The sequence below is a fragment of the Protopterus annectens genome, chromosome 7.part0 (assembly GCF_019279795.1).
Source record: "Protopterus annectens isolate FY-2018-M chromosome 7.part0, PAN1.0, whole genome shotgun sequence".
Classification (NCBI taxonomy): domain Eukaryota; kingdom Metazoa; phylum Chordata; order Ceratodontiformes; family Protopteridae; genus Protopterus; species Protopterus annectens.
Window position 1 is genome coordinate 1,723,889,510 of NC_056739.1, and position 18,488 is coordinate 1,723,907,997.

At 35.4% G+C, this 18,488-nt stretch overlaps 1 protein-coding gene across 1 annotated transcript in view; it reads right to left on the minus strand.

The window, feature by feature from the left end:
• Window positions 1-18,488, minus strand: part of LOC122806187 (acylamino-acid-releasing enzyme-like) — a 1,918,826-nt gene that overhangs the window by 1,714,493 nt on the left and 185,845 nt on the right. Inside the window, exon 5 of the mRNA XM_044076421.1 lies at window positions 9,989-10,064. Within this exon, the coding sequence (XP_043932356.1) occupies window positions 9,989-10,064 (76 nt within the window). The remainder of the gene's footprint in view (window positions 1-9,988; window positions 10,065-18,488) is intronic.

An 18,488-nucleotide genomic window follows, 5' to 3' on the forward strand; every position in this document is an offset into this window, starting at 1 on the left:
CTAAGGATTATACGTTATCTAGTTATGTAAATATTCTCTGCATGGCAACAACAAAAAGGCTTTCAATGTTGGTAATTCTTTAAAAGTATGCTTATTAAAGCTTACTTGCATCTTACAATCTCTGACAAGCTTACCTGATGGTCATTAAAGCATTTCTACTTAAACACAGAGCAACAGGCACTGCAACAACATGCATTTTCTGAATAATAAGAAGCATAAATCAACAGTATAAAAATATGACAGAAAACCAGAACATTCTGCAAAATCAAGGACAGATGAAAAGCCACTGTAGTACTTGTGTCTACCTTGGATGGGGGATACTCTGCACACTTAACACTACATAACTGCTCCTTGCCTTGCTTGGACACATCCAGAGTCACTACATGGGGGACTGGGGTGCAACAAATATGTCACAATTTGAAATATCTCTGGATGAAGGTGATGGCCCTGACACATTTGTCATACCTCTCAACCTCAGAGCAAGAAATCTGGACAAAGCCATAAACAGAAGTGGGACAAAGGGCCAAAAATAAGGAACATTTTTAAATATTGCACTAGTAGGTCTTCCATTAGTATGAATTATGAAATCTGAAATTCAAATGTCTGTCATTATTTTCTAACTTCAGTCTTTAATGATTTGCCACTAATTTGCCAGAAAACACAATTTTACGAAAAACTGAACAAAAATGTGATGCAAAAATATAAAATAACGACACAATGCAGCTGGGAGCCTGTCAAAGAAGGGACACTTTTTTAATATTAGTACTGTTAAGTTGAGCAACTGACAAAATATGAGAATCTACATGCATTTCTGAAATAAAAGTAATTTACAACTCTGATCATTACAATAATTCATTAATTGTAAACCCTCCACATTTTCTTCCAAAATTGCCATTTTGTGGTGGGATTATTAGGGGGAGAGCAACATTTTGAGCCAACATTGGGGACAGTTGATTGGTTTGGATATACCTAATTATATAAAGTGGTTTATTTGTGTGTACCTCTCAACCTCTTATTATATAAAGTGGTTTATTTGTGTGTACCTCTCAACCTCTTAATGCAGGACATCAGGACAAGGCCAAATATACTGAGGGAACATACAGACAGTACTAAAAATTGCTCTTGTATAAACTTAGTTGACAGAATAAAGGGTCTTGCTTTAGACTGCATTTTTCTGAAGGGTATGAAGTCTGAAACTCAATGTCTGTCATTATTTAGTGACTTAATTTCTAAATGATCTGCTAGAAAACCACAAATTTTATGAGGTACAAACCAAAAATTTTTTTGTTGTTGTGTCTTTCGGCTTTTCCCAGTTAGGGGTCGCCACAGCGGAACTCTGGTCCGCTAATGATTGGCAGTAGATTTTTACGTGCCGAGTTGCTGGCCCTGACGCACAACCTTCAACGAAGGTACATCCATTCACGCATGTCTCAACACAGAAGACTCTCTAGCTGAGAATCGAACAGGACAACGTCTTACTGTAAGGCGACAACGCTACCGCAGCACCACCACCGAAGCAAAATTCTATTCATTCTGTGAAAATCTGGACAGTGGAGAGGTATAGTTCGGCCGGGCCTGTCTTTGAGGTTTGTCACCCTTCCCCCCCTCATAAAATCATGGTGAATGGGGCCTCCCCCCTGCAGTCATTCCAATGTCCCATTACTTGGCTATTTCACCCCATTTATCAGAAACACTGCAATATGCATACTGCTTTATCAGAGAAAACCACAAGAAAACGCACAGAAAGCAAGAACCAGTAGTGCGACCAGTAGTACCAATGGACACACTCCAAGGAGAATATCAATGAAGAAGTGTAATTTCACAAGTCAGCCAAGCAAGTAGAAAATCACGTAGTTTATTCGAATCGTAAAATTCAACAAAATGAACAAATTGTTAAGTGCTTTCACCCAGGTTCAATCCCAGGCTTCATCAGAACAAAATCAGTGCAACCAATGGTGGGTTTAAATACCCCCAGCTTCATCATGTGACATTTCATGATTAAAATTCTATAACTTCCCATCAAGTAAAATACATTAAAACATGATGAACAACATAAAATGTTCCATTATAAAAAACTCCATTCAAATATGTAATCTTACATTCATTCTTAATCGTTTGTTGAATTAGACACATTTAAATAATCCTAAGGAAAATGTATATAATGATAAAAGGTTGTGTATTGTTGTATATAAACTGTATATATACACTTCTAAATAATATATACTGTATGAATTGTGTGTATATACAAACCACAATAAACAAATAAATAATTAATATAAAACAATACATAAACAAACCTGTATAATTTAATTCATAACCAGTGTGTATATATAAAAGAATTGTCCATAGAAATTAATTCATAATTAAAATATATCAAGCATAATAAGCACAATTTGTTTGTGCCTATAATCTTGCTGCTCTCATTCTCAAAACACTACTAATAATATGATCATTTAAACCGGGAGTCTTCCCTGCATCAAGTTTTAATTGCCAAAACAACTCCCGGTATTCTAATTTAGTCTCCCAACTTCCCCCCCTAGGGTCCACTTCTACCTGTTCTAACACAAAAAACTTTAAATTCATATTGGGACAACCAAGGGAATGTTTAAAGAAAGCATTCAAATCCTTCCTGGTTCTCACATCATATAGATGTTCGTAAACTCTTCTGCACAATTGTCTTTCTGTCTTCCCAATGTAGAAACTAGAACATAAAGTGCACCATCCTAAATACACAACCCTTGACGATTTACAATTGAAATACCCCTGGGCTTTGAGATGAATCTTTCTGGAGGGAATAAAAATAGAAGTGTCCACCATGTAAGAACATTGATGGCACATCCCACACTTGAAAGTGCCTTTCCTTTTGTGTTTGGAAGCCTCTAAATTATCCTTGCTCCCCCTTTCCAAATACTCCTTCAAGTTTAAATCCCTCCTTCTAACAAATTTAGGGAAGGCAGGTGTATGTTCTGAGATGTCATCATTAATTTTCAAGACATACCAAATTTTATTAATGATTTCCTCTGTTAGATAGGATGTATCTGAAAATGTGTGGATGAAAGTACCAGGACCAAATTCAATACCTTTACTAGTTACAGTGGTAGTGTCAGTACCTTTCCCAATCAGGGGAAAATATTTCAGTTCCCTGTTGTGTACAACCTCATCCAACTGTTGATTAATGAAATGCTCAGGGTACTTCCTTTCTAAAAATTATTTTTTAATGTACACGGTTTCACTAATAAAATCTTCCATTTTACTTGTCATCCTTGAGGCCCTTATGAATTGGCCCTTAACTATTCCCCTTTTTTGATACATAGTGTGACAGCTGTCAAAGTGTAAATAACTATTGGAGAAGGTTTTCTTCCGATGTAACCTTGCTTGAAAACAACTATTTGTAAAGTCCTTGTATATTGTAATGTCCAAATAGTTTAATTTATCATCCTCCACATTCATAGTAAACCTTAAAAATGTTGTTGTTTGATTGATGTATTCAAAAAAATTATTCAGTTCTTCCTTAGTTCCCATCCAAAATATACAAATGTCTAAAAATCTAACATAGTGTGCTATATGCCTGTTCCTTTCTGTTTCAAAAATGAACTGCTTTTCCCAGTGGTATAAAACACAGTTTGCATATAAAGGGGCACAAGATGCCCCCATCGCCACTCCCTTTTTTTAGTGGTAGTATTCACCATTAAAGAACACATAGTTGTTTGTTAGAACCGTTTCTGTAAATTCAAGCACCAAATTAATGGACTTATTGTCAAGCCCAAACTCGTTCACTAAAATATTAGAAAACCAGTCCAAGCCCACAAAATGGGGAATACTGGGAAAAAGTTCAACAACATCAATAGTGACCATCAATAATTCTCTGCAAAACATGTTTCTGTCAATCTTTTTTAAAAATTCCCATGAATCTTTACAAATATGTGGAACCGACTCCAAAAAAGGCTTCACCGTAACATCCACAAATACAGCCAAGGGTTCAGTAATCCCCTCTGCTCCCGCCACTATTGGTCTAAATTTAATGTTTTCAATCCCCTTATGAGTCTTGGGAATACCAAATATAGTGGGTATTCTAGGATGTCCAACATTCAAAAAATTATACAGTTTCTCATTAAATACTCCCTGTAAAAGATGGTCCTGTAAATAGTATTTAATTTTTGCATATCCTATATTAATTTTGTTCTTGGAAACAACCTCATAATGTTCAGTATCTTGCAAAATGTTGTACATGTAACTCTCATATTCATAGTAGTACATTAACACAACACCCCCACCCTTGTCAGGTTTCATAACCCTGATTTTGTGTACTTTCAGAAGATCTAGTATGGCATAATCCTCCACTGAGAAATTGTTGTATTTGCTAACAGTCCTGTTAGTATTTCCACTAGTTCTAATTTCTTTTTCCACCAGCTCCTCAAAAATTCTCAAAGAAGGGTGAATGGGCGGGTTAAAAGTACTTTTTCTAACCAGTTCACTGTTTGTTGGTGCCTGACCCGTAAACATAATGTTAAAATTTAATTGTCTCAAAAACATTTTTAAATCAATAATCGTATTAACAGGCCTCCCTACCCTAGAGGGTACACAGTGAAACCCTTTGGTAAAGAGTTCGAAGAAACTCTCAGTAATAGAAAGTTCTGTGAAATTAAAAATATTAAAATTACCTGATTTGCAAATCACAGATGTCTCAAAAACTTCTTCTTTGAGACATCTGTGATTTGCAAATCAGGTAATTTTAATATTTTTAATTTCACAGAACTTTCTATTACTGAGAGTTTCTTCGAACTCTTTACCAAAGGGTTTCACTATGTACCCTCCAGGGTAGGGAGGCCTGTTAATATGATTATTGATTTAAAAATGTTTTTGAGACAATTAAATTTTAACATTATGTTTAAGGGTCAGGCACCAACAAACAGTGAACTGGTTAGAAAAAGTACTTTTAACCCGCCCATTAACCCTTCTTTGAGAATTTTTGAGGAGCTGGTGGAAAAAGAAATTAGAACTAGTGGAAATACTAACAGGACTGTTAGCAAATACAACAATTTCTCAATGGAGGATTATGCCATACTAGATCTTCTGAAAGTACACAAAATCAGGGTTATGAAACTTGACAAGGGTGGGGGTGTTGTGTTAATGTACAACTATGAACATGAGAGTTACATGTACAACATTTTGCAAGATACTGAACATTATGAGGTTGTTTCCAAGAACAAAATTAATATAGGATATGCAAAAATTAAATACTATTTACAGGACCATCTTTTACAGGGAGTATTTAATGAGAAACTGTATAATTTTTTGAATGTTGGACATCCTAGAATACTCACTATATTTGGTATTCCCAAGACTCATAAGGGGATTGAAAACATTAAATTTAGACCAATAGTGGCGGGAGCAGGGGGGATTACTGAACCCTTGGCTGTATTTGTGGATGTTACGGTGAAGCCTTTTTTGGAGTCGGTTCCACATATTTGTAAAGATTCATGGGAATTTTTAAAAAAGATTAACAGAAACATGTTTTGCAGAGAATTATTGATGGTCACTATTGATGTTGTTGAACTTTTTCCCAGTATTCCCCATTTTGTGGGCTTGGACTGGTTTTCTAATATTTTAGTGAACGAGTTTGGGCTTGACAATAAGTCCATTAATTTGGTGCTTGAATTTACAGAAACGGTTCTAACAAACAACTATGTGTTCTTTAATGGTGAATACTACCACCAAAAAAGGGGGCGATGGGGGCATCTTGTGCCCCTTTATATGCAAACTGTGTTTTATACCACTGGGAAAAGCAGTTCATTTTTGAAACAGAATGGAACAGGCATATAGCACACTATGTTAGATTTTTAGACATTTGTATATTTTGGATGGGAACTAAGGAAGAACTGAATAATTTTTTTGAATACATCAATCAAACAACAACATTTTTAAGGTTTACTATGAATGTGGAGGATGACAAATTAAACTATTTGGACATTACAATATACAAGGACTTTACAAATAGTTGTTTTCAATCAAGGTTACATCGGAAGAAATCCTTCTCCAATAGTTATTTACACTTTGACAGCTGTCACCCTATGTATCAAAAAAGGGGAATAGTTAAGGGCCAATTCATAAGGGCCTCAAGGATGACAAGTAAAATGGAAGATTTTATTAGTGAAACCGTGTACATTAAAAAATTATTTTTAGAAAGGAAGTACCCTGAGAATTTCATTAATCAACAGTTGGATGAGGATGTACGCAACAGGGAACTGAAATATTTTCCCCTGATTGGGAAAGGTACTGACACTACCACTGTAACTAGTAAAGGTAATGAATTTGGTCCTGGTACTTTCATCCACACATTTTCAGATACATCCTATCTAACAGAGGAAATCATTAATAAATTTTGGTATGTCTTGAAAATTAATGATGACAGCTCAGAACATACACCTGCCTTCCCCAAATTTGTTAGAAGAAGGGATTTAAACTTGAAGGAGTATTTGGAAAGGGGGAGCAAGGATAATTTAGAGGCTTCCAAACACAAAAGGAAAGGCACTTTCAAGTGTGGGATGTGCCATCAATGTTCTTACATGGTGGACACTTCTAATTTTATTCCCTCCAGAAAGATTAATCTCAAAGCCCAGGGGTATTTCAATTGTAAATCGTCAAGGGTTGTGTATTTAGGATGGTGCACTTTATGTTCTAGTTTCTACATTGGGAAGACAGAAAGACAATTGTGCAGAAGAGTTTACGAACATCTATATGATGTGAGAACCAGGAAGGATTCGAATGCTTTCTTTAAACATTCCCTTGGTTGTCCCAATATGAATTTAAAGTTTTTTGTGTTAGAACAGGTAGAAGTGGACCCTAGGGGGGGGGGGGGGGAGTTGGGAGACTAAATTAGAATACCGGGAGTTGTTTTGGCAATTAAAACTTGATGCAGGGAAGACTCCCGGTTTAAATGATCATATTAATATTAGTAGTGTTTTGAGAATGAGAGCAGCAAGATTATAGGCACAAACAAATTGTGCTTATTATGCTTGATATATTTTAATTATGAATTAATTTCTATGGACAATTCTTTTATATATACACACTGGCTATGAATTAAATTATACAGGTTTGTTTATGTATTGTTTTATATTAATTATTTATTTGTTTATTGTGGTTTGTATATATACACAATTCATACAGTATATATTATTTAGAAGTGTATATATACAGTTTATATACAACAATACACAACCTTTTATCATTATATACATTTTCCTTAGGATTATTTAAATGTGTCTAATTCAACAAACGATTAAGAATGTAAGATTACATATTTGAATGGAGTTTTTTATAATGGAACATTTTATGTTGTTCATCATGTTTTAATGTATTTTACTTGATGGGAAGTTACAGAATTTTAATCATGAAATGTCACATGATGAAGCTGGGGATATTTAAACCCACCATTGGTTGCACTGATTTTTGTTCTGATGAAGCCTGGGATTGAACCTGGGTGAAAGCGCTTAACAATTTGTTCATTTTGTTGAATTTTACGATTCGAATAAACTACGTGATTTTCTACTTGCTTGGCTGACTTGTGAAATTACACTTCTTCATTGATATTCCCCTTGGAGTGTGTCCATTGGTACTACTGGTCGCACTACTGGTTCATGCATACTGCTTTACTTCTACAATGATTTGGATTTCATTTAAAAGTTTTATTTTACATTTTACAGCACAAACACTAATACACATCTGCTAAACAAAGCAATGCAGTCTCACAATGAAAACAGGCTTAGCATTAAAACTTCTCTGGCCTTGAAACTCACATTCATTGAAACAGCACTGAAACCCACATTCAAAGAAAATACATATGTCCAGTGGCAGATAAAGTTTAACTTTAGGCTGTTTGCAAATCATAGGCCCCTTGCACACGAAACATACATGTGTTCTTTGGTACACCTACCTGATTGTACTAAATTATATTCCTTGCATAAAATAGTCCAGTTGTTAGAGGGCGCTTTAAATTTATTGTTCTGAACATTTTTTCCAATAAACAATGAAACAAAATGCATGCACCAATAATGACAAAACTGCCCAATTCAGAACATTTCCATCATAAAAGTCTACTCAAACATCTACAATCCACCAGTATCAGTAAATATGCACAATCTCTGCAGAAGTAAAAGTCATCTAAATAATTCCACATTAAGGAGATCTGTAAGTAATGAAGAGGTTGTTGCTAGAAAATAATTTTATATTTCATTGTTTCATCTACAAATAAAGTGTCTGTTGCCCTTGAGGAATAAATTGCCCATGTTACATTAAATGAGACGCTGGTAATATTGCAATAGGGAATGGATACAGGTTCATAGTTACTAGGTGTCTGCGCCAAAGAGGACATTCACAGGACTGCAGCATCCACCCCCCTTTAAAAGTACAACACAGTACAGTATCAGCAATGCATCTACATACTGTGGGTTCTGCAGCAAAAGCAAGTACACTACCTGTTGTGCTATTAACAATGCAAGCAGACTCACCATAAGCAGCACTAAACTTCTCTTCACCTGAAGCTCTTAGCTCCTTGTAAAATCCACTCGACACTCAACTGTATCTCTCAACTTTGTACCACAAGAAATCTGGAAAAAGGCAAAATTTATTGGCGGGACACATTTTAAACATTGTTTGTATAATCTTGGAAAGTTGCTAAAATAAAATACTGTGTTACCACCGTGTATTTCACTGCCAAGTATTAAACCCAAGACCCTGTGCACTACAGTCAGAACAACATACCACTATGTCAAATCAGCTGTTTCTTGGAAGACTGAAACTGAAATGACTATAATTTTGTGACTTCAGTTCTCACCATAGCTCTCAACCGTTTAGCACAATACATCTAGACAAAGCCATTAATGGGGGGATACAGCCAGAAAAAATACGGACAAATTCCAAATATTGATCTTATAAACTTAGAAAATTGCTAGAATAAAATGTTTTTTATTACCATGTACTTTCTGAAGAATATTAAGTCTGAAAATCAAATGTCTGTCATTATTTAGTGAATTCAAAATCCAGAAAATCACAGATTTTATGAGGAACAGAACAAAAATATGAGGCAAAAATCTGACAACTTTTCAGAAGTGGTGGTGGGTAGGGAATTCAGGCTCTTGCTACCTGCACCCAAGGTTCAGTGTTTGAGACTGAGTTACTCTCTAACCAGCAGTTATAGGTAACTGGGGCATTTTACAAAAACACACACACACACACACACACACACACACACACACACACACACACACACACACACACACATCAGAGTCCATCAATCAAAGCAGCAAAAGTCCTGTCCTAACTGCAAAACAGTACCTGCATAAAAGCAAAGCAAAAGCAGCTGTCTCTGATCATCCCAGGGAATACAAAAGTCCCATTCCTAACTGCAAAACCCAGAAAGAATCCATTACAGCAACTCCTGTTTCTGATCACATACATGCATGCACACTGAATCCAGCCTCCAGTTCCGTTCTGAGCCTGCACAGACTGCAGACCTTGCAGTCCGATCCCCTTACAGTCTATCCAGTTGTAACCGCATAGACTTCTGGGGCATCTGTAGACTGCTGCCTTCTTTCCTAATCTGTCTGGTTAAACAGCAGTCCGGATGTGAGTTCCAAGCATGCATGTGTGGAGTTCCAGGACTCGTTCATTTTTTTTATTTTGTTTTTTCCTGTTTTTGTACAGCTGAGGGGGGGGGGGCTGCAGTCCAATAGCACGACTCACCACTGATGTTAACCCCTAACCCAAGTTGGTTGAGAAACCTATAAATTCAACAGAGAAAAGCACTTAAGTGAACTTCTCAGAGATGTAATGCAGCTAGAAGAATTATTAAAAGTATACTAATATGAAAAGATTCAGATTTTTATCACAAAGCGATGTAGCTGAATGCATTTCTAAGTCTAGAAAAAAATGCAAAAAAAGAATTTATACATATGTATTTAAGATGTGGCAGGAGGCTTAATCTTACCATCTTCGTAGATCTTGCCATGCTTATCCAAGGTACTCAGGTTGACATTCGTTACTTTTCTGTTCTTCCTCCAAACCTTTTCAGAAACAAACACCATCAGAGCATGCAGACAGTTTCCCACCAGCCAAGCTAGTCTTGAAAAAGAGCCAGATGTCATAAAATAAAAATTACACATGGATCCTACCATTGAAAGGCATCTTCAAGAGAATTTCAGCAGATCAATGTACACAGACTGAATTGGTAATCAATATTAAAATTCTCAGCAGCTCTTTCAGGTTTGCCCAGAGACAGTACAAGTTAGCACTGGCAGTTGTATTAACATTACCATAAATAAAAAGCCAGACCCTAGTGTCTCAGTTTTGCAGGCCAACAAATGACTTTCAGTGAAGTACAAATAGATAAGGGCCAAAAACAAAATGGATCCCCAAAACATCAAACAACCTGCAACAAACTTTTTTTTAATGGATTTATTGAATTAATCACTTAAGACATAAGCAAACATACATTTATATAAAAGAAAACAAATCATATTAACATGTTCACAAACATTATAAATCACATACATTCTTTTGTACAATCATAAATCCAACATTACACAAATTGCGCAGTTTCTGCCTTCCCTTAAACTTCACTCCTCCTCCAAAACATTATTCATGCATATAATGTTCCCACAACTTCCATTTTTTCTATGTAATTTTCTCCTACCCTTTTCTACAGATCTCACTTCGTTATTTTATCTCTGTTAAAATATTCACTACTTCAAATACAATTGGTTGAGACTATCAATTCAATTTTCTAGTAATTACTTTTTTAGCAGCCAGCAGAATTAAACTTAACAAAGCCTTACTATGTCTAACCAATTCAGATCCTGTACCCCAGCTCATTAGTTACACCATTTGCTCATCCAATATTTCTGACAGAGTATTCTGTAGGGAATTTTTAAGGTTTGCCAACTCATTATAGTCCCAAACATAGATCCATAGTTACCACTTTCTTCCCCATCACACCTCCAACATTTACCATATATTTAAGGAAACATTATTTAAAGTCTGCTTGGCATATCAAAATACCTATGCAAACAATTCAAGCAAAAATCCTAAACCTTCTAGACTTTACTGCATAGTTGGGAGCATGCATATGTCCTCTCATTGTTTCCTTGTGAATTCCCTATTCAATCTCTATTTCTAGTCTTTCTAAACTCCTGTTATCAACTCCTATAATTATCGTGAAATATTTTATATGCCCTACTAACTATTCTTTTTTTTTACAACAGCTTATGTTCTAACTTCAACTAAAAACTCTATCAGAGCAGGTCTTTCCCTTAGATTTTCCCTAGCCTTTTCTCTTTGCCTATATTCGGATATCAATCTCTTTTAGGGAGGGTAGCCTCTAGTATGCAGTCCAAATGTTTTCTTGGCATCTTCCCAGTCTATCATCTTTTCCTCTCTAGTTATTTCTTCCCAATACCTTAGTTCCTTTGCCAGTTTTCTCCAGCAAATTCCAGCCCACTCTTGCCTATGCTGTACCCCTAATCGCAGTCATCTCAATCGGTAAAATCTTCTTTCTTTATTCCACTGTTGACTTAGTTCTTAGAATGCTTTCTGAATACAATATTCACTAAGGCTGTTGTTATTCTCCTTATGGATCTGCATCTACAATCCCACTCTCTTCTTATTTTTTTACCCCCCCCCCAACACACACACACACACACACACACACACACACACACACACACACACACACACTTCATCATTCTTTTCAACTTTCAATTATAGCTTTCTGCTTCTAGTATGTATATAAGCTTTAACTGTGTAGCTCTAAAATATCCCTTTAAAATCAGGTAATCCTAAACCATTTTGTTCTACTGGAAGGATAAACGTATCCCACTTGACTCTTGTCCTCTTCCCTCCCAAGATGAAATCCTTCATCTCTTTATTAATTACTATCTACAACTTCTACTCTGATTGATACAAATATGCCTGACCAGTATAGAAAACCAAAGGGACTAAAAACAATTTCACTGCTTGTATCATGGTATCCATATCCATAAGAGTTTCCAGTTTCTTGTTTTTATATTAAATTTTGCTTAGTCTCTTCCCATATTTCCTTAGCTGCTACAACAGAATCCCTTTTAACCCATACTCCTAAATACTTCATTTTTGTTGTGTCCCCATAAATAAAGGTATTGCTGAACGAATTCATGTTTGTGTACCTAGTTTACAGTTATAGCCTTTGTGTTATCTTCATTAATTTTATATCCCAAAAAGACAGAATACTGTCTCAGAATGTTGCACAACACAGAGATGTCTTTTTCGGGTTTAATCAGGTACAAAATAATATTGTCTGCAGATGAAGCCAACTTTTCTTGATAACCATACCAATTATATCCTTTAATATATTTCTGAGCCCCTTATTTTCTTTGCCAATTTCTCAAAATATAATGCAAATAAAGGATAAAGATGAGCGATCATAAAATGACAGCTGTTTAACACAATCTTTCTAAATTTTTTCTTCAGCATTTTGCAGTTGTGACTCTTCTTGTTCTGTGAGATTCCTCTATTCTGCAAATCTTTAATCTTTGTCAGCCACTCTAAATAATTCCTCTTACTGCTTAACCATATCTCTTTTTCGTTTATTCTATCCTATTTTTAAAATTCACTTTTATTTTATCTCACTCACTAGTTATAATGTCTGAAGAAATTTCCATCTTCCCTAATAATGCACAAATAATTTCCACTACCCAGTCCTAAAATTCCTCTCTTTTTAACAGGTAGGTGAAGAAGTGCAGCATCTCATTTTTACCTCATTACTCTGCAGTTTAATCTTAGTTGTTATTGGCATATGATCTTAAATAGTTATTGGATGCATGTCAAAGCTTTCAATAAAATGCACATGTTCCCGTGAAATATAATTTCTGTGTAGTCCAGCCAAGTCATTGTATCTTGGGGAATAACATGTAAATTCTCTCTGAGTTCCTAATAATGAAGTCACGTCTTGCATAACAAATATTTTCATTTCTTCAGAAATGTACCCTCTTTTGTCCTATTTTCCCTTCCACGTCCTCAGATACATCCTCACTGTTGCAAATCAAGTTCCAGTCACCACATGTAAGTAAAATTCCCTGCTGAAAGCTGATTTCTCCCAAAATTTTCTTAAGCTCCGTAATAGCTTCATAGGTTGGTACTAGGCTATCGGCCCTAGGGCCTATACAAGCCTAGCCATAACAATTCCCTGGATATTTCTTCCCACAATATTTACTTCCCTGGACCACTATCTAGCAGGGCGACTGACGTAATCCCTGGGGTGAATTTCCTATCTCCCATCCAATCGTCAAGGTTCCTTTTGAAAAGGGCCAAGGACGCGCTCTGCTTGACATGTATGGACAGTCGATTCCAGAGTATGGGGAGTCTCTGGTCAGGAACCTATCCCTCTAGCATGTTTTGTTCTTTGTGATGACAAGGTTTAGATTCCTGGAGCGTGTGGGTCTGATAGCCAAATAGCAGCATAATCTTCCTCCTTTGACAGTAGCCCCTAACTACCACAAATTTACCATTATAATCTTTTTTCTCTCTTCTATCCCAACTGGAACTCATGTAGCAATTAGAATGTGTACTCTCCTTTTCCTTTGTCCATGATATTCTGATGAATATCCACCCTGAAATCTTTTCTTTATCAAATTACATGCTTACTTATTTCCAAATGTGTCTCATGTACCATTGCTACTTGCATTATGCATTTTTTTATATAATTCAGTACTGTTACTTTTTTGTCTATACCTGTGAGGCCATTCATGTTCCAAAATTATACAACAGTGGAACCATTATAATAAGTTATTATTCCCACTTATTATACTTGATAGATTTTTTAAATGTATATTTCCAGATTTTACCTTACATGCACCTACACATGTTTGGCAGGTTGATCCTTTATACATTTGATTCTTGTCATCTCCATTTGAACCTATGTCACATTTTACAAGACTTTTTGTTTTAATGAAAACCATCAAACAAAAATACACACACACAAAACACCCCTACAACCTACAAAACACCCCTACAACCTACTAACTTAAAACAAACACACAAAACTATGTACATCTTCAGATAAGGAACTTTAACCCGCCTGACAGTATCAATTGCCCCAAACTGATGGCTGCACCCACAGGCATTACCTAAACTAAAATTAAGGTTATACATGCTAAAGCGCATGTCACAGCATGTGCTCCTACTTACATTAATTGCTGTCTGTTCTAGTTTCATCTTTATGTCACACCCAATGTGAAAAATTGCTTGTATACTTTCAAAAAACATTAACTTTTAGCCTTAAGAAAAAAAATGCACTGGCTATCTTTAAATAAAACTAAATTATATAGTGTTCTGGTAAATGCACTAAAGTATTTAGGTACCAAAAAAGCTAATATCGCTTATTTACTTTCAATAAACTTTTTTTGCTAAGCTACTTGCCCTTGTAAATGTTAATTTTATGTTTCTCTCAGCTAACAATGGCCAGACCTCTTGAGCTTTACTGCCTTCACCTGTAGTCAGCTTATTTCTCTGGAAACATAACAACAGAATCTACAGCAGCCCTCAGCTACAGACTTCTCACTTCACACTGAACATTTATTTGCTAAAGGAAAACTATGCATTACATATTCAGTGGTCTCTTATTTTTTGAAAAGTGCACTTGCACACACAAAAACTTATCAAATTAAGCCAAGGGCATTATTCCAGACATGCAAAAGTAAATAAATAAATACATCTCAGCTCTACATATGTTATAATCAGTGCACTTTTACACCCCATCCCCACCCCAACAGCCCAATATTACAGCCTAGTAACTTAAACACACTTTTGTCCAGCCTTTCTTTTTACACTGCAATGCATAAATGTATTAAATTAAAAAAGATAAAAAAGTACTTGTGTGTGACAAAGATAATATATCATGAAATGTTTTATTCAGATACTGTTGAGAACAAAAATTGTTTTACTTCCAGTTAATTTTTTTAGTGTCCTTCTAAACATTAATGACTTGAATTGAGTATATGCCTTTTAGTACCCCCACAACTTTAGCAAAGTCAACAAAAGTCAACACTTTCTCAGCCACTTTTTCTTGTAAATATATATAAGTGATTGATGCTTTATCAACTCAGATTTATTCACAAAACATTTATTAACAACCTCACATTTATTTACTAATTTCAGTGTTGTTGGTCTTCTTCCTGTTCATCATCATCTCCCAACCCAACTCCTATTCAAGTCCAAGGTATGTTTGATTCTTCTAGTCAACTCCTTTGAAAAGGTTTCACTGGCAAAGTCTCACTATGAGTTTTACCATCAAATGAATGAGAAGCAGAGTTCCCTTCTGTGTGATGGCACACCCCTTGTTGGACCAACTTTTGTCTTTGCCCCTTAGTATGTTCTGAATCAAAAATTACTTTGATCCTCCAGAAAAAAAATATTCTCATGACAGCTGGATACAGCAGCTTGAATCTCACTCCTGCCTTTCAACATTCCCTGAGTGCTAGGATAAATTTGCTTCTCTTTTGCTTGGTGTACAGTAAATCATTTTTTCCACACTCTGATGTCTCCAATACTGTACTACAATTTACAGAAAAGAAAGAAAGACAAAATGTAGAAGGTAAAAGTGTTTTACTGGCTTTGGAAGCTGGTAAAGTGCTTTGGGGGTGCTGTGAAGCAGACAGCAGAATACTCACAATGTATACACTTAAGACTTCTGGACAACCCCCAAAAAAGGATAAAGGATAGTTTTTAAACATTGTTCTAATAATAGAAAAGGTTTTTATCAGCATTCATTTTCTAAGCAATAAGAAGTATGACACTCAAGGACTCACATTATTGATTGACTGTAATCCTCAGTGATTTACTAAAAAAACAAGCAAGTTATATGGGACAGGGCAAAATAAGGTATATTCTGTATAATCAGGGAAAGTGATACAGCAGGTAGAAACAAAGAGCTCCTCTATCAGAAGGTAAAACAGCTTCTAAAAGCTGTTAAGTACTTAACTGTATCATACTTTCTGTTTGTAGCTGTGGCAGAGTGAAGTTATAACTGCTTTTAAAAGCTTCTTACCTACTGCCACTGTTATTTGCCAGTTAGTACTGTCCTTCTTTAATCCCTAGCACAAGACCTGATCTTAAGAATGAGTACGCATCCTTAACAAGATAGACTCTTGCTCTATGGATTAACAGGGAACAGTGTCAGATAAAGATCAGAGGCAGAAGGTAAAACCACTTTTAAAAACCATTAGAACTTCAATCTGCCACACGTATAAAAAACTGTGGCAGAACAAAGTGCCTTACAGCTTTTAAAACCATTAGTTCTATAGAGGGGCATTTTTTTTTGCCTTCTCTATGTTTGACATTAATAAATGCTTCACTGGATTTCAAATGCTTTGAAAGATGGTAAAATACTTTGCATTCCAAAACTTTTTTCTTTAACTAGAAGTACATGGAGTAGAAAACTCCATGTACTACAAAGAATTAATGACTGGGCATCACAGATCATAACCCTTTATTATGTGTTTTTAACACAGATATCAAGATTTACCTCATGAGCTTCATACTCAAGGTGAATTTCTTGGCATTCATGTTTCAAACACAGAGTAAGCTGATTATTACCAGAACCCAAGCATAATCTTTTATACCATTATTACGTTTTATTTATTTAAATCAGATATGTGCACAGGTCCAGTCACAGCCCAAGCCAACACACAAGGTGTGTATGGCACAGTTTACATAGTTCAGACAATTCAAAAAGATACAGCAGTGCAATAGTTTCACTTTAGACATAGGTCAATAGCAGATTCAATTTTGCAAAAGGATTAAACCATCTGCAGCAAAGCAAAGATTCAAATATAAATGTTTTTGACTTCATCAAATAGTTTAGTAGCGCAATTGATGAACCAATGGCTTGGATTCAATGACTTCTAATTGCATAAGACAGCTAAGCACAAGTTTCGACTTTGTAACAGCTAAAGCTCATCTGACCAACCCAACAGTTAACGGCAACTTTTGTGACTACACTAAGGTTATATCAATTCATAACAGTTACTGCAGGGAAAATTGGAAGTCAAAAGTGCAGTTTTTCATAATTCAGAAAACACAGTATGAGGAAATGATGATCAAAAAAAAAGAAAGACAGAGAGAGTGAGTGAGAGAGAGAGAGAGAGAGGAAAGACAAATAAATAAACCAACATGTACAGTCAGGCATACACCATGAAATTAACATACATACGTAAAACATAATTTATTTCATACAAACATATGCTTTACAATTTATTTTTAAACAAAGACTTAAATTATCATGCTTTGTAATAATACATATTGTTAAACAGCTGGTTTTCAGACTACCTGATTATTACTCAATGTCACTCAGGATAAAAGAAAAAAAGAAAAAATGTCATTCAGGATAGTATGTCTCTCTCTCTTGTTATTTTATATATATATATATATATATATATATATATATATATATATATATATATATACACAGGCTTGAGGCCAATAAAAAATTATAAGCTGCAGTTTCCTTATGACAGGGTCTGAATTGTACAAATTTATCCTGTCCCACATATAACTCTAAATCCAAAAACTGCATTACATCTTTACTGGTTTTGTATGTGAAGGATAACTCAAAATCATTTATTTCCAGTTCAGCCATGTATAATCTAAATTGTTCCATTTCTCCTTGGCACACAAAAATCAAGTCATCTATATATCTCCTACAGACAATGACCTTATTGTTGAAAAACATTTATTATACATGAACTTCTGCTAAAAAAATTCATGAAAATTATTGCCAGAGAGGGAGCAGACGAGGTACCCATGGCGGTGCCTCCCTTCTGCAAAAACAGCTCCTCATTAAACTCAAAAAAATTGTGTGTCAGGCAGAACTCAAGCAAATGCAAGATGTAACCTGTTCTGGGTGCTTCCCCCAACATCTTTGCTACAGCTTCCAAACCTACCACATGACTGATACTGGTATATAGAGCTTTTACATCTACACAAGCCCAGTAAAAATCAGCCTCCCATTGCATTCCCCCAATGAGTTTCCAAAATTCTTGACTGTACATAATATGTGAAGGTACCTTAAAACTAAACTTTTTTAACTGTTCATCCAAGAAAATTCCTATATTTTGTAGATAACCCCCCGACCCCAAAAACTATGGGTCTCCCTGGAGGGTCCACTAAATTTTTGTAAACCTTAGGGATTGTAAAAAACCTAGCTCTTCTGGGATTTTTAATAAACAGTTTCTTGACATCTTTAGCCTCAAAAAAAAAAAAAAAAAAAAAACAGCCTTTCACCTCTTTCTAAAATTTCCAGCAGAGATGTATGAAATTCAGAACTAGGATCATGTTCCAATTTTACATAAGTGTCCCCATCATTTAATAACTGAAAAGCCATTTTATTATATTGATCCTTAGACAAAATGACCCAGTTACCTCCTTTGTCTGCCTGAGTGAAAACCAGGCTCTCATCA